At 41.8% G+C, this 20,253-nt stretch overlaps 1 protein-coding gene across 4 annotated transcripts in view; it reads right to left on the bottom strand.

Moving 5' to 3' along the window:
* Positions 1-355: 355 nt before the first annotated feature.
* Positions 356-20,253, bottom strand: part of LOC101174261 (fibulin-2) — a 32,390-nt gene continuing 12,492 nt past the window's right edge. For 3 of the 4 annotated variants that reach the window (XM_023955128.1, XM_023955130.1, XM_023955129.1), the window contains 12 exons: positions 10,186-10,395; positions 8,851-8,949; positions 8,389-8,490; positions 7,915-8,043; positions 6,845-6,982; positions 6,614-6,757; positions 5,951-6,079; positions 5,006-5,131; positions 4,020-4,136; positions 3,517-3,645; positions 2,690-2,813; positions 356-1,479 (listed from right to left, as the gene is read on the bottom strand). In XM_023955128.1, the coding sequence (XP_023810896.1) occupies positions 1,119-1,479; positions 2,690-2,813; positions 3,517-3,645; positions 4,020-4,136; positions 5,006-5,131; positions 5,951-6,079; positions 6,614-6,757; positions 6,845-6,982; positions 7,915-8,043; positions 8,389-8,490; positions 8,851-8,949; positions 10,186-10,395 (1,808 nt within the window). In that variant the 3' untranslated portion in view covers positions 356-1,118. The remainder of the gene's footprint in view (positions 1,480-2,689; positions 2,814-3,516; positions 3,646-4,019; positions 4,137-5,005; positions 5,132-5,950; positions 6,080-6,613; positions 6,758-6,844; positions 6,983-7,914; positions 8,044-8,388; positions 8,491-8,850; positions 8,950-10,185; positions 10,396-20,253) is intronic. The other variant, XM_023955131.1, reaches the window with a different exon arrangement.

The following is a 20,253-nucleotide window of genomic DNA, read 5'->3' as shown; positions in this document are numbered from 1 at the left end:
GCTTTTGTTCAGACATTTATTTGAAACAAACACAACCTAAAAAGCCAAAATATTTATTTCATGGATTTTATGGACATTTATTTCATTTCTTATTTTGTCAATTTAAAATAACTTTAAATATGATTCGGAAATTGGAAATCGCATTAACAATAAAAAAATAGTAAGGAAAAAAAACATAAAAATGATAAAGATATCAAAAAATATGGGACAGATAAATGACAATATAACTTATGATGGGAAACAATTGAAAACTGAGGCTATGTCCAAGTTTCCTCTCTACTCCCTGATTACTAAAAACTGTATGGTGCGGGACTATCTAGTGCCCTGGATTTAAAAAGCTTTTTTTATATATATATATATATATATATATATATATACAGCAAACATTAGGAAGACTATTTATAAATCCACTTGTCCATCCACTTTTTTCGGTGTTTAACAATTTGGATTTTATATTAAAAATAAATGAAAAGACATTCTTTTAGGAAAATGTGCTCATTGTGGTCTATATTCCCCAGTCTAGTAAGCATTGATGCACACTGGTTTTTCACAAAGGCTTCTGGAAAATTTCTACTTGGTTTTGGAATTGTAGTTTTGGACAGCTCTACAAAATGGAAAATGCACTATGTAGGGCACTAAATAGTGAGTAGTGAAGGAATTTGGGTACAACTTCATGGAGTTCTGAGGTAAGATGCGTCGTCTTCTAATCAATTCCAAAAGTATTTTTTATTACCCTACTTGTGTGCTGGTAATGTTTAATTCAGTCTCTCTGTTGACTCTTTGACTTTCTGAGAACAGTCAGTCTGAATATTACATTCATAAAAATATATCAGCTCACGTTCTGGATGGAAAAGCTAGATTTCTGTCTCCTGTACTGCTGGGCTCAAATATAAGCCCATTCGTCAGAGGCAGAGAGGAAGAGGAGGGCTGGGAAGGACAAGCTGCTTGGACCCAAACCAACAAGAGCTGATCAGGAAGGTTTAATGACGACATTCTGAAGAGAAATGACTCCAGACTAAGTAGAAATCTCAGATAACAATCTTCTGGATTGATGGAACAGTCCAAACCAAAACATTTTCAGCACCTTATGAAATAGAATCTTCATCCCCGACAGTGTCTTACATGGAGCTGGGTGTGAAGAAGACATAGAGTCTGGCCAGGAATGAGGTGACGGTCCCCCGCCTCAGCAGCTTCATCTCCACCTCTATCAGGAAGTCTTTGGGCTCTCTGACCTTTCTCTGGATGTAGACGGCGCCCGTGAAGCTGTTCAGCTTGCGAGTGCTAAAGTAGTTCTCCTCGTTTCCGCTCGTGATGCTGATGATGACGTGGTCTCCGGCGTAGACAGGGGAGGGCCCCATTCGGAAGATCTGGGCTGGAGTGAGGATGTTGCTCTGGAAGCTGAGAGTGTAGTAGGTGATCCTCAAAGGAGACTTCTGACAGTCAAAGGAGTTGGGAGCACAGTTAATCCTCTCACAGTATCTGTGAGAGGAAGACGGAGAACCAGGACAGAGAAAACAGAAAGCAAAGGGAGTTTAGAATTCCAAAGTCTATCATGTCTGCAGATGATATTGTCAAGTGATGAACAGAATTTCTAACTCAAGCTAGAAGTCTCAAACAAAAATCCATAGATTCCAGACCTAGAAAATTTGGACATTTTCAGAGGAGGAGGCACAAAGAATGTCTCTGCAAAACAATGCAGAAGACAGGATGGAGATAAAGGTAGGAAGAGCTGAGAAAACCTGCTATAATACCCTGAGGCTGCCGTCATAAATCAGAATTTACATCTATATGTCTTGAGTGAGACTTCACAGAGACTGGTCCCTCATTTATTGCGAGGAATACACTCTAAAACAAAATCCACAAAGTAGGATCAGTGATGTTCTAAGGCTGTAAAACATCTCACTATCCTTTTCTTAGACAAAAATTACATTTCCACAACATTTCTCTTTTGTTTAAACTCTAAATGTTCAAACTTTTACAGAAAAGTCCAGTATTATAGAATAAAAATAAAATTCTGCTCGCAACCAAAGATTTATGCATTCCGTACAGAAGACAGGGCACAGAGATTGATTGACAATGTTGTACGGGGACGCCAAACCCAGTGTGTTTAAAAAAAAAAAGCATGCAAAATGAAATGAAAAAAATCAGCCAAATAGTAAAATGGTGAACCGTGATACGAGGGACCACTGTATACTAGATAAAATAGATATATTTTTTATTAAGGGAGGAGGAATTGCGTTTAGAGGACACCTAAAGATGGTATCTTTATAGTAGTGAAATTTAATATGGCAAATGTGGAAAATTAACTGGGGGGTGTAAATGACAAATGGAAAAGACCTTTGAACAGATCCCCAGTGCACACCTGTGGTAACTCAAAATGGATATAGTGAAGAAGTTTTTGAGTAAATTTCGAGTGAAGTGCATCAAACGTTTATCATTTAATGCCTCCATGCCTGACTATTCCCCCAGTTATGTAAAAATATATTCTTCAGTGTTTTTTTCTACTCAAGGGAATGCTGAATTGAGTGGGGTTAAGGAGGTTACACCAGTCAAGATTATTTAAGAAAGTACAGCGAATGCTCTGCAAAAATATTCCTTATCAGTATATAAAGTAAGAGCCAAAAGTAAAAAGAAACACCGCTTACAGTGTGTTAACCTGAGTGCATGTGTGTGTGCAAATGTAACTTACGTGCTGGACACCCTCTTGTAGTTGTGTGGACAGTCAAAGGAAAGACACCTGAAGCCTCCTTGCAGATTAAAGCAGGTTTTTTCAGAGGAGCAGTTATGGCTGCCCACCTTGCACTCGTCCACGTCTAAAATAACAAACCGTGCATGAAGTGAACCCACCAGGAGTAATGATTATGGGAGAGTCAAAGTCCAAAATTTAAACTGATCTGAAAATCTGAACTTACAAACCACTTGATAGGAGACTACTCGTAACAAATCTGTGAGTTTCTACAAAGAAAACTTTTAACACTTCAACAGGTTTGGCCAACACTCAGAGGTGAATTTCTAATAAACTACTGTCGCTCTACAGAAACTATGTCCTATAAAACGACACAGGCTTCTTGATTTGGCTAAAAACGGCATAATCATAATTAAAAGACCACTGGGACCGCTTTTCAGAATCAGAATATCAGAACACTTTTAAAATAGATCAAAAATTGATCGGAGTGGGACCTTTAACTATTTAGGTATCTTCCATCCTTCCTCATGTTTCCTGCATTTGGACCTTCCATAACCATCATTCCTGGCAGAGGGGAGTTTGTTTGAGTGGGATCCGCTCCGGCCTTTTTCCTTAATGAAATCTTTCTTTAAGTCTTTGGCATAATTTATGAATAGTGTGAACTTAAACTAAACTTTCATGAAAATCCTTCAAATGCAAGTTTCTGCTGAAGAGTATTTGAAGGCGTAGTAATCCAGTTAGAGAAATGTAGGCTATCAAACAAAAAGAAATATCCCTCACTAGGATCTAAAGTACAGTGCTTTATGGGAAAGTGTTCAGAGAAGACTCACCTGTACAGGTGTGTCCATTGGCTGACATTACGTATCCATGAGGAGGACAGGCACAGAGGTAGCTGCCTACAACATTGACGCACTGGAAGGCACAAAGCTTCCCAATGCTTTGGGAGCATTCATCAATGTCTGTTGAAGATCCAAACTTTAGTCACATGGAGCCATGAAAAGAGCCTTCTATAAAATTCTTTAAGTGCTGTCATTGTGCTTCTTCACTCTTCCCTAGATTTGATATTACTGCATTTGTTACCAATGCTCTTTGACTAAACTGGACTTCTGGACTTCAGAATTTTTTACATAAGGATAGACGCAAGGTCATCTAAATAAATAAGAAAACTGCCAATTTAAAGGATCCAGTTATTGAAATTGATCTATTTTTTTAGATTTATTGCTTGCAGTCAGTTTCCCCCCAAAATGACTAAAACTTCATCTGAGTAAGACTTAAAGCATCTTCCCTCAGAACTCCAAGAGAATCACTGACGCATGTTTATATTGGAGATTACCTTCACAGGTGCGTCCGTCTTCATGAAGGTAATATCCTTGGCGACAGTAGCACTGATATGAACCGTGCATGTTGACACACTCCTGACTGCAGGGCTTTTGGTCGCATTCATTTATGTCTGAGGACACAGAAAAAGACACTACTGATAAGCACTAAGACGTCGCAGTTCAAAGCCCATTAATCAGCCACTTATCATGACACTTTAAGATTTTCTGCTGCAGTTTGCCTCAATGCTTCCTTTACACACACACACACTGAGACTAAAAATGGGTATGATGCTTCCTAAAAGGCCGTGTCACACAGCCACGCGAACATTTTCAACGTATGAAATTTTGGTCTTTCATGATACGTGCGTGATATACGCAAATCATAAGTGTTTATTGCGTTCGTCATTCGTCAATGTGTGCAGATGTCCGTTAAGGGTTTTGACTGACGGGTAGTTACGTGAATTCGGTTTTGAACTGCTCAAAAGGTTTGAGAATTACACAGTTTGTGCATATTTTACGTAGTTTAAACGCAATTATTATATAAATCTTATGCAATTTTGTGCGATTTTTGCTAGATGCATATTCGAATTTGTGGCTTTCCACGACCGTTCTACATATGACTAACAGACTTTTCAGGCATGTAGCATCGATGTATAACTTTTTATAGCACAGATCATTTTCAATTATGTGTCATTAATGTGTCAATTACATAATTGACACAGCACAATAATCACGCACGGTTCATGTCGTCCGTTGATTAATGTGTTCTTTTTGTGGTTTATTTGTACTTCTTCCATGGTTTTATTGTGGTTAAGTCAATATGCATCCGTGAAAATGTCACATAAGGACCAGAACTTTTCTAACTTTTTCCATGTATATTCACCTATGAGTCATTGGTGAATAGAGTCATAGGCTATGACCAATTTTCATCTGTTCATTATGCACAAAGTGTATGTAGTGGCTGTGTGACATGGCCTTTAGAATGACACAGTTACCGTACCTTCACAGTTCTTTTGGTCAGAGGCCAAAATAAAGCCAGCTGTGCAGGTGCAGAGGTAAGAGCCCACCGTGTTTTCACAGGTCTGAGCGCACAACCTGCCTGGATAGCTCCAGCACTCATTCACATCTGTCCTTGCAGAAGGAGGAGGCACATAGAAAAGAAAAATAACACTTTTTTCATGACAAAACAAGATGAAGCTTGTAAAGATGATTTATTTAAATAACTTTTTGGCTTTGAGTTTTTAATTTTGTTGAAACCATTCTTTTACCTAGCTCAAATTCATGTCCCGTTCTAATTTTGGATGTGTCATTTTTAGATTTGGATGTTTATAAACTCTAAGTTATTTCGGTACTCTGGATAAGACCTTGGCTTAGGTTGTAGTATCACAATACTGCTCAAGAAAATAGCCAAATTAAATACCGGTATTTTCATTCTGTAAAAGAATTAGGGACAACCTTAGCTAGCACATTGTTCTTGATCTTTATGGGGAAAAGAGCCCTGCTGGTGAAAACAGATTACCGGTAATCAAACTAATCAGCAGAAATGAGAGATCAGCAAAAGTTTAGATATGTTTCCTTTTTGGAGCTTGGTTGTGTCTGTGCCTTTACATTTTCAGGACGTAACTCTCCTTAACTTAACTCTCCTTGTAACTCTCCTTAATTTCTTTGGTCCAGGATGGACGGCGTGTGTCTTTTCAAAGCTTGGAGAAATATCACACCATCCATCCCTTCTCAGAACCTGCTAAATCCCTTTTTCAAGGTCTCAGGGCAGCTGACACTAACCTTACCCTGTTGGGCCAAGGTGGGTACACCCTGAACTGGTCACCAGTCTGTAGCAGGGCGAAAACTCACACTTTCTTAAAGTTCAGTCAGCATGAGCTGTAGTTTAAAAAGCGTCCTAAATACTTCAGTTTGTGTGCAGCACATCTGCCGCAGTATAACATACCTGTGCAGACTTTGCGCAGGGCATCAAACTGGTATCCTGTCTGACAGTCACAGCGGTAGCTACCAGGGAGGTTGTGACAGATCTGACCCACTCCACAAGCATGTGATCCCATCTGACACTCATCAACATCTACACAGGAAAGAAGAAAGTACATCGTCTGCAGTTTGATCTACATTTTTCTGTCAGCAGTTTTAGTGGCAGAAAGAGCCATGAGTTGGCACAACCATTTTTATTTCAACTTTAAACACTGAAGCCGGGTTAACTCTTTTGACTTGTCTCACTTCAACTTACCAATGGACCAAACAGTCATAGGTGACTTTGTTGACCTGCAGGTGTGCAACAATGATCAACAAGTGCTTGAAACACCACTTCTGACTGGGCGGTGTCACCTACAGACCCACAATATCAAACTCTGGACTCCAATTTGTTAAATTTACCTTCTTATATTGTGTTATCATGGTTTAAACAGATTTGTTTTAGTAATTGACACTGTTTTTTTCTGCTACTTGTAAATGTTGATTGGTTGTGACAAAACACATATTTTATTGTATTTTTTTATTGTTTGTTTGCACAAATGTCTTTAGTGTTTAGTGTTACCTGAACCAGGGAAAACAAGGCCTCTTTGTCCTCACTCCCTGGTACTGCTAAGTACGAAACACTCACCGACACACGAGGCTCCGTCAGGGCTGGTGTGGTATCCACGATTGCACACAAGGACCTTCTGCTGGCAGCTGAAGGAGCCCACTGTGTTGACGCAGGCAAAGCTGGAGCTGCACGGCTGAGCCAGGCTGCTGCACTCGTTTATGTCTGCACAATCAAAGACAGAGTCCAGGCTCAGCGGGCAGAGGTGGAACGTTCTTCACGATCCTTCCCAACAAACTCTAAGGATCTTACCAACACAGTTCCCGTGAGCGTCTTGGGTGAATCCGCTCAAACATTTTTGCTTAGGTGTACACTTGAAAGAGCCTGGTGTGTTCTCACACAGGAAGTCTTTGCCACAACGGTCCTTCCTCATGGCACACTCATCCACATCTGGACACAGAGTGGATCAAACCATAATTCTCATAAATTAAACTATTTGTTCAACAAAAGGATCAGTTCTCCAAGCTCCAAGTATAGCAAAAACAGCTGGGAGGGGCGGGATTGTGGATCAAGCACAAACAAGCAACCCATACATTGACTGAATCCATATAGTAATCCATATTTACAATAGTTGTCATTTAGCAGATGCTGTGTTTTAAAACATAAATGAGGTAGCTCAAAACCTAAAACTGAGTAACACTCAGAAAATTCTACACTAAACACTACAAAAAAAGTCACAGATTGTCTACATTTTTTAAACCAACAAAACAAAAACACATTGGATCATTTTCAGTTCTTATGAATATATTTTTTAATATTATTATTATTATTTTTTATTATGAGGAATCCTGGAGGTGAATGACGTTTCCCCACCAGCTTTTCTTCACCACTTCATGTTTTTCTTCCCTCATTTGAAGGAAGGGACTTCATATTATCCATTCATCCATTTTCTAAACTTGCTTAAATCCTTTTAGAATCAAATGGATGCTGGAGCCTCTCCCAACAACTGTTAAACAAAGGCAGGGTACAACATGGCCTGGACGGGTCGCCAGGCTGTTGAAGGACACACTAAAGAGATGAAGATGTTAAAAGTTCTCTTCCAACAGTACCAAAACCCAATTCATAGGTTAAGTGGTATCTCTAAATTTCCCCTAGGTGTACATGTGAGTGTGTGACTCACATGCTCATATGCAACAGACTGGCAACCTGTTCAGAGTGTACCCCTCCTTTGCCCAACGATAGCTGGGTTGGCTCCAGCAACACCGTGACCCATTAAGGGATTCAGCCAGTTCTAAAAAAGGATGGATGGTCTGGGTAATCTTTACATTGACTTTGTTTATGTAAATCAGCAGATAAAGAACAATAGAGACCAGTGAACTCACCCTGGCACCCACTGCTCTTCAGGTGGTAACCTGGAGGACAGGTGATCTGCGGCCTGCAGGTAAACGAGCCCTCAGTGTTCACACAGCGCTGATGTGGCAGACATTTGTGGGTCAGACATTCATCTACGTCTGCAGAGCAAACACAAGCTTGCTTTGAAAGAGTGTGGACATTCAGAGGAGTTCTCATCTCTAACCCCAGGTTCCAGACCAAATGACAAGTATATTCGTTGGTGCACATGAATTCATCTGTGCCCTTCTTTTTTGCACACATTCGAGGACATGACATCGTATTGGAACAATAAAGAATCTAAATTCTAAAACCAACTGTCATATAAAAGAATCCCACATAAAAATATTTATACAAACACCCATATACATCAAAACACACACAGATCATTATAGAATATTGTAGATCTGTGAGGAACAGAGACTTCTTGTATAAGTGGGGAATGCATTAACAGTACTGAGCCTCACCTTTACATGTGTGTCCATCTTTCATCAGGAAGAAGCCTGGAAAGCAGGAACAGAGAACTCTGCCCCCCACCGTACTGCACCGCTGACTGCAGAGCCCGTTACCTGACAGGTACGACGTAAGCAAATTCAGACAGCTAACAGAAATGCAACTGACTTAAAAAAGTTAATCTTTACACTTTGCACATGCTTTTATATAAAGCTTACAAATTAGGCGCAAAACAAGCAAACACTCAGTAAGGGTTTGAGTTTTATGACAACCTGATGTCATTATCACCTTACAAAATAAGTGATGCAGGAATTAACAAGAATACTATTTTAAAGAAGAGAACTATTTTACAGATTTCTACAGAGAAAATTTAAGTCAGCTTTTACTCAGTGTGTGCTGATTGTCCATGAATATCAGTGTGTGATCAGCTTAACGTGCTGCTGTGTCATAGTGAAAGCAGATCAACACACCATTACCTGCACAGGGGTCAATAAGGGCAGATTGGGTGGGGGTTTCTACGGTGCCTATGGTGATGGGGGGGTGTCGTGTGCTCACTCTGCTTTCCTCAGGACTCACTAGAGCAAATATAGAGCAGACATGAAGTTTTTTGTTAAAACTACAACATTTCTTTTCCCTTTATTATCAGGCAGGTCTGACCAGGTCCTACATTACTGTTCTGCTGTTCTGCCACCACAGAAACTAATATTGTACTGGATGCTGTTAACTGTAACATAGAAGAAACTACTAAACAATACCAACACTAGCATGTAAAATTAAGCTAAAGTGTTTACATTTTACGTGTTATGGTGTGTCACAAAGCACCCTGCACAGATCATCCATAACTAAACATAAGTAATTATTCAATTTCAACAAAAATATAAACGGAAAAAGATTAATTGTAGACATTCTTTATTAGGCTTGTACAGTGGTGTAATGGTTAACACTCTCGCCTCACTGTGAGAAAGCCCTGGTTTTACATTTTTCTTTGTGGAGTTTGCATGTTCGCCCACTACATGTGTGGGTGTTCCCTGAACACTTATAGTCCAGAAACATGCTTCAATGTGATTGGTTGTAGTTGCAACAGACTGATGACTTGTTCAGGGTGGACTCCACCTTTGCCCATCAATAGCTAGGTTGGCTCCAGCAACCCCATGGATTCAGCAGGGTTAAGTGAAGCGGATGGACGGACGGACGGACGGACGGACGGACGGATAGACATTTCTCATTAAATGTCAGCTGTGGTTCAGGTCTACCTGCTGCAGTGTGGAACTATTCCTTAATTAAACAACCATTTGAAAGTCTACCTCCCCATGAAGATATTTCACCAGAATAAAATCTTTGAGGAAAATCAAAGCATTTCTTGACAGAAAATAAAATCCTCCCACCTAAAAACCTCGACTATAACAGAACCAAAACTTAAAGTCCAGAAACATTTCAGTGTGTTTCTGAATTTTCCATTAAAGTTAAACCTTCTAGGAAAGGCTTTGTTCTCCTTTCTCCATCAGTAATTGAGATTAGGAACAGGATTTGCAGCTCTAAGACGCACTGTGACGCATCTATTTCATCATGTGTTTCTAGTTCTGAAGTCTCCGCTCTGAACTTTTTTTTCCTGACAGCTGTTTAATCTTTAATGTTCAAGCTCTGTTTTAGTTGAAGCCCACGGTTTGTTTGATGGTCATAATCATCAGAATGTGATTCAAATCCAACTTTTCCTTCAGCATTTCTGAAGCTTAGATAAAGAAAGACGTGGACAAAAGGAGCTTTTCCATGTTATTGTGAATCAACCCTCCAACCTGAAGTACTTGGAATACCTGGAGAGCAAGAGTGTCCGTCCTGCTGCAGGATAAAACCCTGAAAGCAGCTGCAATGGTACGAGCCCCACGCAATAGTGCACTTGTGCTGGCACTGCTGTCTGTGGTGGAGCGGACACTCATCTTCCTCCTCCTGAACTTCCACCATGTTCACAACTTCATCTGATGTTGTGATGGAAAAGGCCTCTTTGGGAAACTTCCTCTCTGAAACTGGAATGAACCAAAAAGGGGGAGGCAGAGTTAGAGACTGATCCACAAATGACTTTTCGCTTAAACTGGGTTCCTAAAGTTGCTTATGAACAATAATCCTGCTACTACTACTCATCATACTCATCATTTTTTACAAAAACATTCCTAAACCTACTGATAACGTTGTGGCAACACAAAGGCTTCCTGTTGGCTGAGCCGCTGAGGTCCTGGTATCAGATATCACCGTCATGCACACTGCTGGACATGCGCCATTGCATGTAAATCTGGTGTTATGGCGTGAGGTTTGTCTTTCAGCTGCATGAGCTACATATTTCCAGCTCACGGTTTTCCCATCATGACGCAACGGCTCAGGACACAACCCCATCTGACGGGCCGCCAGAACCAGCTGCTGATGACATCATTGCACAGTAACTTTTTTTAATTACTTCTAAATAACTAAGTCTTTCTTACAGCACATGACGTTCACCTGTGTACAAAGACAAATGAGAATTAAAGCTACAAGTAGCATTTAGCGGGCCCGAGCACGTGCGACCGCATGGCACGAGCGACCGCCCCGTGAGCAACGCCCTGCTCGAGCCATTCTCTCGGGGGGGGGGCTGTAATCTGTTGCCTTAAGGGACAAAGACTTTTGCATATAGCATGAAAAAAATTCAAGCAATGATGATAATTGCTATCACTGTCCCTAAGGATGAGAACAATAGAACTCATTCAATTTCCACTACAATGTCTAGATGAGTGTCAGCTATGTCTGATAACTTGGCCAATTAGCTGGACCGGGATCTTGCAAAGTGCAGGTGGTTAACGTCCAGTGTGATGAGTCTGTGGACGGCAACAGTAAAGCATAGCTTTTGGTTTCCACAAGAGAAGAACTCCTGACACATCTGCCCTAACAGACAACTACAAGAGGAGTTGAAATGTATAACACGGTGAAGGAGTTTTTGTGCAGAAAAAGGTACAATTAGAAAAGCTGGTAGCAGTGACTGCAGATGGGACTACTGCTATGATCAATAGACAAACAGGTTTCATCACTCACTGTAAAGCTGACCCAGACTTTCCAAAATGTCTGCATTACTGCTGCGTCATTCACCAGCAGGCCTTATGTGCAGAAGTGATTGGCTCTGGACATATAATGACTCTTATTCTGAAAATCGTAAACAACCTCAGCTGCAAAGCAAAACAGCACAGGATTTTTAAGGTGCTATTGGAGGAGATGTCTGTTGAATATGGTGAATATGAATATGGTGAATCTGAACTTGCATTCTTGACTGACATTACTGGAAAACTAAACCACTTGATCTGCGAGCTGCAAGACAATGGCAAAACTATTTTTTTTTGACCAGCCTGCCTGAGCCAGTGTTTTTCTTGTGGGGATCTTTTCTGCCAGGGCTTGTCAGCTTGGTCAGTGGATGTTGCTGCAGTTGTCTCCCTTGCTGGGACAGCTGGAGTTAAACACAGCAGCTCACGGCTCTGAAGTGGACCCCGTTGCTGTCCCAGTCTGGATGGGCACTGTGGCGATGTTCCAATGGCCAGGCTGGCTCCTGGTATAAAGAGATTCCCAAATACCATTTCCTAACCGCAGAGCCAAGGATGTGTTTACATGTTTAGGTCAAAAATGTGATGGACAGCTTCATGTTGTCTAAACATGCCACCCTGTTATTAATCCAGTTGATATGGTTCTCCATCTGTGTCTAGGTGATAGAAAAGCATTTTTTTTTATATTTAGAGCTCTAAGCAAACAAACAGTTGTCTATATAAAAGAGCTTTTACAATTGTGCACTTTTAGCAGGTCTCTGAGTTCATGTGACCAATGTATGGTGGATTTTCACACATTGTTTAAAACTGAAGGTGAGAGAGACTTAGAGAAATGGCTTCATTGTTCTGGAGTACTTTGTTTCATCCACAGAAGAGTAGAATTGGTGATTGATTTTGAAAAGCTGCTGAAAAAAGTATCTTTTTCAAATTGCAATTTCTAACTTGGGTTTTACATTTTGTGTTCCATTTTTTGTGCTTTAATTGGGAAGCATTTGTTATTTGTTTGGTGTTTTTAAGGTTCTGCAAATATACACATCATTTTTTAGAGACATTTGTTATCAGTTGTGTTTGTTGATTTGTAGTTTAATTTCATTGGATGTATAGATGTCGTGTGGGGGGGAGGCTCGAGAGCAGGTAGGACCCAGGCGCACAGACGGGAGGCAAACGGGTTCAGGGCAAGTGGGTTTATTTAACTAACAAAAAGCGCTGCAGAGCAGGATGACAAAACTAAAAACAAAAACTTACTGTGGCATGGCAAGGGACATGGACGCCAGACAAGAAGACGTGATCAACATGAGCAGAAGTTAATGGACCAGCACAGGAGGAAGGCAGAGACAAGACTTATATACAGACAGGGCAGACAAGACACAGGTGAACACGATTAGGGCAGATGGGGACCAAAGGAAGTAAAACTCAAGAAACATGACAAGACAGGAAACCTTTCAAAATAAAACAGGAAACAGAACCAAACAAGACAGAACAAGAACTAAAGCGAAAAAAACAAACTGAAACCATGACAATAGAAAGGAAAAGAAGTTCAAACATTGATTATAAAAAAGGATATAAGAGATAAAAAAAAAAGAAAAAGGAAAAGAAAAAAAATAAAATATTGATTTAATTGCATTTTGAATGAATAAAAAACAATGATTAATAGAATCAGAATCAGAATCAGGAATCAGAAAAAGTTTTATTGCCAGGTTCAGTAGAGCGCACTTTACAAAACGAGGAATTTGACTTGGTGTATAGTGCAATTAAGAATAAGTTAAAAATTAAGTTAACAACAACAACACACTATATACAGTAGAGTAAGGTGAATTAAAGTGGGAGCACAGATGGGCTGGGATGGTGGGGCCTGTAAGTGGCACCGACAGTCCTTTGGTGGGCGGGGGGGGGGGGGGGTCACCTGGGGGAGTTGGGGTTCTGTTCAGCAGGCTGGCTGCAGTGGGGAAGAAGCTGTTCTTGTGGCGCGAGGTCCTGGTCCTGATGGACCGGAGCCTCTTGCCAGAAGGGAGGGGCCGAAAGAGATTATGTCCTGGATGAGAGGGGTTGGCTACAATCCTGGCTGCCCGCCTCCAGGTCCTGGAGATGTGCAGCTCCTGGAGAGACGGGAGGTGGCAGCCGATCACCTTCTCTGCTGAGTGGATGACGCGTTGCAGCTTGGCCTTGTCTCTGGCCGTGGCCGCAGCGAACCAGACTGTGATGGAGGACGTGAGGGTGGATTCGATGATGGCGGTGTAAAAGTCTACCAGCATCTTTTCAGGGAGGTGAAACTTCTTCAGCTGCCTCAGGAAGTACATCCTCTGCTGGACCTTCTTAGTGATGGAGCTGATGTTCTGCTCCCACTTGAGGTCCTGGCTGATGATGGTTCCCAGGAAGCAGAAGGACTCCACAGAGGTCACCGGGGAGTCACAGAGGATGACAGGGGGGAGGGGGGCTGGGGCCTTCCTGAAGTCCACTGTCATCTCCACTGTCTTCAGAGCATTAAGCTCCAGGTTGTTAGCGCTGCACTATGACACCAGCCTGGCTATTTCACTCCTGTAGGCCGACTCATCTCCGTCAGAGATGAGGCCGATGAGTGTGGTGTCGTCAGCAAACTTCAGGAGTTTGACAGACAGGTGACCAGCTGTGCAGCTGTTTGTGTACAGGGAGAGTAACAGGGGTGAAAGGACACAGCCCTGGGGGGATCCGGTGCTTGTGGTCCGAGTATCTGAGACGAGCTTCCCCAGCCTCACATACTGCTGTCTGTCCGTCAGGAAGTCTGTGATCCACCTGCAGGTGGAGTCAGGCACATTCATCTTGGAGAGTTTTTAATACTAAAGATGTATGAAAGACATACCGAAAAAATATGTCTTTCAGTGTTTAACTGGCTGTCTTTGGATTATGCATGCCTGAGTAATGGCCATTCTTACTCCTCATCTCTCTGTTCACTGCTTGCTAATTTACATAGCAGGGGTCCCAGCAGGAGGGGGCGGGGTTGTAACACGACTCCTTCAGCAGAGCCAGGCTGAGAGAGGCTTTGACATGTAAGATGTTAGATGTTAGAATGCTAGATGTTACAATGACCAGTTCATTTTATATCTATGAAAATATTCAGGGAGCTATGGGACATGTTCAGCTATAGGTCTGTGAAAATTGGTGTCGATTGTTGAAACATAAGTTACCATAAAAAATGTTTGTTTGGAGTCTAGACAGATTTAACACAGGTTTTTGGATGAAAAAGGATTTTTATAAATCATCTGTTACACTTTTAAGTCTGAAAAAAATATGGAAGGCAGCAAACACAGATCCCTACCGTTTTTAATTTTTTTGTGCTGATATTTGAAAGATAAGTTATGCAAAAAAATAGGTGTTTGCAGTTTTGCCTAAAAAGACGTTTTCGGACCTTTTTGGATCAAATGTTGTCTAAAAGTTCACCTGTAACTTCAATCATTCTGAATTTTTTTAGGAAAACTAAACCACTTCAACTGTGATCTGCAAGGCAATGGTAAAACTATATTTTTTATGGAACAGCCTGCAGTGTTTCTTGTGGGGATCTTTTCTGCCAGGGCTTGCCGGCTTGGTCGGTGGTTGTTGCTGTTACCAATCCAGTTGATATGGTTCTCCATCTGTGTCTAAGTGATATAATCAGAATCAGAATCGTTTATTGTCATTGTACATGGGGATACAATGAAATTGCAGCAGCCTTGGAGTGAAGGAGTTACATAAAATAAAAATAAAAATAGAATAGAAAAAGAAATACTGTATTTACAACTCTTAACAAAAAATGAACAATATGGACAGAAACTGTTAAATATTAAATATTTGTGAATAAAATAGAAAGGAATTACATGAGTTGCTGTGAGCACAGCTTAATAAATATCAAGTTATTGCACAGTGACCCGGTTAGACAGTCAGGATATTGCACGCATTGTAGTAAAATTAGAGTGAGGTGTGGTTGGTGGACGTATGTGCATTCCGTATGATAATTGCCTATGGAAAAAAGCTGTTTCTTAGTCTGTTTGTCCTGGTTCTGATGGACCTGTACCTCCTTCCAGAGGGCAGCAGTTCAAACAGAGGGAAAGCAGAATGGGTGGAGTTAGTGGTGATGCTAGTCACTCTGCTGATGCAGCGAGACTGGTAAATGTCCTTCAGTGAGGGGAGGGGGCAGCCGATGATCCTCTGCGCTGTCTTTACCACTCTCTGGAGACTCTGCCGTTCTGCTTCAGTGCAGTGGGAAAACCACACTGTGAGGCCATAGGACAGAATGCTCTCAGTGGTTGAGCGGTAGAACGTTACCAGCAGCTCCTGGCTGACGTCGTTCCTCCTAAGTTTTCTCAGGAAGTGCAGGCGTTGCTGGGCCTTCCTGATGACAGTCATGGTGTTGTTAGACCATGTGAGGTCAGCAGAGATGGTGGTGCCCAGGAGGGTGAAGCTGTGGACCCTCTCCACACAGTTTCCATCGATGTAGAGTGGGGGTGGATCTGTTCTGTTTTTTCTGAAGTCCAGGATGATCTCCTTGGTCTTGGTGGTGTTCAGGATGAGGTTATTAGCCTGACACCACCTTGAGAGTTTCAGGACTTCGTCTCTGTAGGCCGTCTCGTCGTCCCCAGAGATCAGCCCCACCACAGTAGTGTCGTCTGCAAACTTCACCACGGTGTTGCTGGTGTGGGCTGGTCTGCAGTCTGCTGTGTACAGTGTGTACAGCAGAGGACTCAGCACACATCCCTGTGTGGAGCCTGTGCTCAGCGTCCGGGTGGAGGAGAGGTGGGGGTCAAGTTTGACTGTCTGTGGTCTGTTTGTCAGGAAGTCCTTGATCCACGAGCAGGTGAGTGGGTGGAGTCCTAGTTCAGACAGTTTGTTGACCAGAATGTCAGGAATGATTGTGTTAAAGGCTGAGCTATAGTCCACAAAGAGCATCCTGGCGTAGGTGTCTCTGTGTTCCAGGTGGCTCAGCGCAGTGTGGAGGGTGATGGAAATGGCATCATCCGTTGATCTGTTTGCTTTGTAAGCAAACTGGTGGGGGACGAAGATTGGAGGGAGGGAGTCTTTGATGTGTCCCAGGAGCAGCCGCTCCAGACACTTTGTGATGACAGCAGTGAGTGCAACTGGGCGGAAGTCCGTGAGGAAGGCTGTGGATGAGGACTTTTTGGGTATCGGGATGATAGTGGATGACTTCAGGCAAGCAGGGATGAAAGCCTGAGCTAGCGACAGGTTGAAGATTTTTGTGAAGACCTGGGAGAGTTGATCGGCGCAGGCCCGCAGAACCTTTCCGGGAACTCCATCAGGTCCCGCCGCTTTCCTGGGGTTTACCCTGCTGAACATCCGTGCCATCCGTGCCACGTCCATAAAGGCATTGTTTTTATATTTAGAGCTCTAAGCAACCAAACAGTTGTCTATATAAAAGAGCTTTTACAATTGTGCACTTTTAGCAGGCTGAAAAAATTATCTTTTTAAAATTGCCATTTCAAATTTGGGTTTTAAATTTTGTGTTCCATTTTTCTGTGCTTGTATTGGAAGGATTTGTTATTATTTTGTTTAAAAGTGCTACATATTGTATATACACATAATTTATTTAGAGAAATTTGCTATAGGTTGTGTTTTTTGGTTTTGTAGTTTAATTTCATTGGATTTATATTAAGGAAAAGAAGTTGCAGCATTGATTAAAAAAGGATAAAAGAGACATTTACTGTCTAAGTCTTATGTTACATCTGTAGAACTGTACTGAGAGTTGGGTTTTGTTTTGGAGCACATTCATATGTTTTGTTTGTAAAAAAAAAAAAGATAAAATATTAAGTTAATTGCATTTTACATGACTAGAAAAGCAATGATTATTCATAAAAATCTATGAAAGACATACAAAACAAATGAAAAAGCAGTCTGCCCTCCCTCTTGTGTCTAAACTATTGTCACCTCACTTCTGGGTTAGTTAGCATATGAACAGGCAGCTGGTGTGTGTGTGTGTGTGGGGGGGGGGGTGAAATTTGACTCCAGCAACAGGGCAGATTGAGGAGCAGGCTGCAGCATGAGGAAAAGACTGAAGCATGTAAGAGGAAATGACATCCTACAGTTGACCAGTTCATTTTATATCTGTAAAGAATATTCAAGAAGCATTTAGACATGTTCAGCTATATGCGTGTGAAACTTGGTGTGGATATTTGAAGCATAAGTAATTTTAAAACACACTTGTTTGGAGTCCAGACGGAAAAAGCACAGGTTTTGGGATGAATCAGGATTTTTTTAAAATCATCTGTTTCACCTGGACTTCTGAAAAAAATATGGAAGGCAGCAAACAAAGATCCCTACATTTAAAAAAATAAATGGTGTTGATATATGATGATTAAGTTATGAAAAAAAATAGGTGTTTGTAGTTTTGCCTAAAAAGACGTTTTCGGACCTTTTTGGATGAAATGTTGTCTAAAAGTTCACCTGTAACTTCAATCATTCTGAATTTTTTTAGGAAGCAGTAGCACATAAATGCCTATGAAAGTTGAATTCTTGGTGCTGATAACCTAAACAGAATTTATGCTAAAAATCTTTGTTCAGTCCAAAATTTCATTAAAAAAATCAAGTGATGAAGTTTCTCGTAGACCCTATAGTGTTACATATCAAAGCTGGAGGTTATTAAAGGCATCTAATTCTGAAATCTCAGCTTCCTGAGACAAACGGCTGATTTATAATAAATTTCTATTATTTGGGTGCACATAATCGACCACTTCCTGTTACGCAGGCACCGTCAGGTGTACACCCATGAAACTTTACATGATGAGAGAGGACCCTTCTGAGTATCTCCAGTTTTAATTTCATGCACATCGGACAAAGCAAAGAGAAAATACAGGGCAGAATGTGCCCAATGCAATAACTAGGTGGCGCTATAGAGCTCGTCCAAGATTGTCATATCCATGGGTTCAGAATAGAAGCTTCATCATATCCATTGAATTTCAGTGAGATTGGACAAGGAATGTGCACGTGAGAGCAACTTTTGTGTGCATAGCGAGATGCCCAACTTTGCCGCTCTGTCACGACCACACCCCCGCATTGAAAGTTATGGTTTTTTGTCAGAGTAAACTTCAATGGCTTTTCAACAGGTGGACGTCATTTTCAGGTGTGTCGGCTCATCCTACTCGGAGTAGTGATGCTCCAAGTAAAACATGTCATTTCCTCTTGCCAGCAGGTGGCGCTACACTTTTTCCAGATTTTTTCACTGCAGATGTGTTCAGAGTCAGACTAAAATCATGCACATCAATTTTGGATCAGATTGGATTATGCATGGCTGAGTAATGGCCATTTTTCTTTTCATGGCGTGTTTTCGAAACGACCTCCAATTTTGACGAGCCGCCATGGTCACAAACATCCATAAAAACTTAAAAGCTTTGCAATTTAACATCGGACATGTGTCTAGTTTAAAAAACCAAAGTTTGGAGTCATTACTCTCAAATCTCTAGGAGGAATTCGTTCTAGAGCGAGGCCTGCGAATTAGAGCCCTGCGCGGGACTATTTTCTTCATCCCGCTCCCGCCCGCGCCCGCTGAATTTCTGACCAATCCCGCCCGCTCCCGCAACGTATGCGTTACACTCCCGCCCGCTCCCGCAATATGTATGTCCACTCCCGCCCGCACCCGCAAAACTCATAGAATTAAGTCCCGCACAGTAATAGAGATGCATTGATTTTGTATCGTCTCCCGTCCCGCAGGAAAAAAACACGTATTTTGTTTTGATGATATTAAAGTTTAATTAAGAGATTCGTGTCCCTCCTCCAGCCTCATATTTTCATGCATTCCTCTTTTTTGAAATTTGCAACTTAATTATTAAATATATTTTTACAAATTATGTTCGGTTAAAAGTGTGCGTGTGTCCGCGCGCAGACAGACGGCCTGAAGCGCGCTGAACCAGCCGGTAAAGATGCAGGTCAAAGTCATTTGAATTTATGGAGGAAAAAAACATTAATGGTTCAACAGATCTGAAAATCTATGAATTATATTTTTCCTGACAGAAAAATACTTTTAGCTTCAGCCTTTTCCAGTTTTGCTGATTCGCAGATCTGAGAACCATGCGTGACTCACGATGAACCTCGTTTGAGATTCTTTTCTGCTTCATCCATTGACATCATGTCCCTGCCAGGTAACCTGATCCATCCTTATCCGCGCAGTGTTGCCGGATAGATTGACAGCTCTTTCATCCGTGTGCTGCGCTATCTACCCTGACTATCGTGTTAACCTATGATGACCGTATTTTGCGCTCTCTCTGTAGAATACACTGGGAGCGCGGGGAAAAACAACTGTCAGCTACAGAGTATATGAACAGGTGAACAGGTAGAGAGGAAAAGCAGGTAAAGAGGCGGAGGAGGGGCTTTGGCTTCAAACTCTGTCAGAGAGATGCAAACACGGGCGTCAGATTCAGACGCAGCTTTCACTGCGGGAGTTGAAGCAGACTTTCGCTGGGATGATTTTATAAACCCAAACATGGAAACATGATTACCAAGTAGAACTCTTCAAAATTATAAACCTGATCTCTCCACATTCTTGGTGTCTATCATGCATTTTTGCACACATCGCTCCATGCAGCGATCAGACCAGAACCTCTAGCTGGTAGCTCCGCCTACACGGGACCGCGGTATCAGGCTTTAAAGAACACACTAAGAGGCGGGGCGGGGCGTTGCACACCCCCAACAACAGGTTAGATGACAGGGGCCATTGGGCGTCTCTACCTGGTGCGTTCACGGAGCTTCAGTACATAAGAATCCAACAGCCGCTCAGCCTAACGTAGTCTGCTAATATATATTCACGAGATATTCATGGCAGCACTGATCCCGCGGGGTTTTTTTTCTGCCGCCCGCTCCCGCCCGCAGGCC

The sequence above is a fragment of the Oryzias latipes genome, chromosome 5 (assembly GCF_002234675.1).
Source record: "Oryzias latipes chromosome 5, ASM223467v1".
NCBI lineage: Eukaryota > Metazoa > Chordata > Actinopteri > Beloniformes > Adrianichthyidae > Oryzias > Oryzias latipes.
This window is presented reverse-complemented; position numbering and strand designations above follow the sequence as displayed.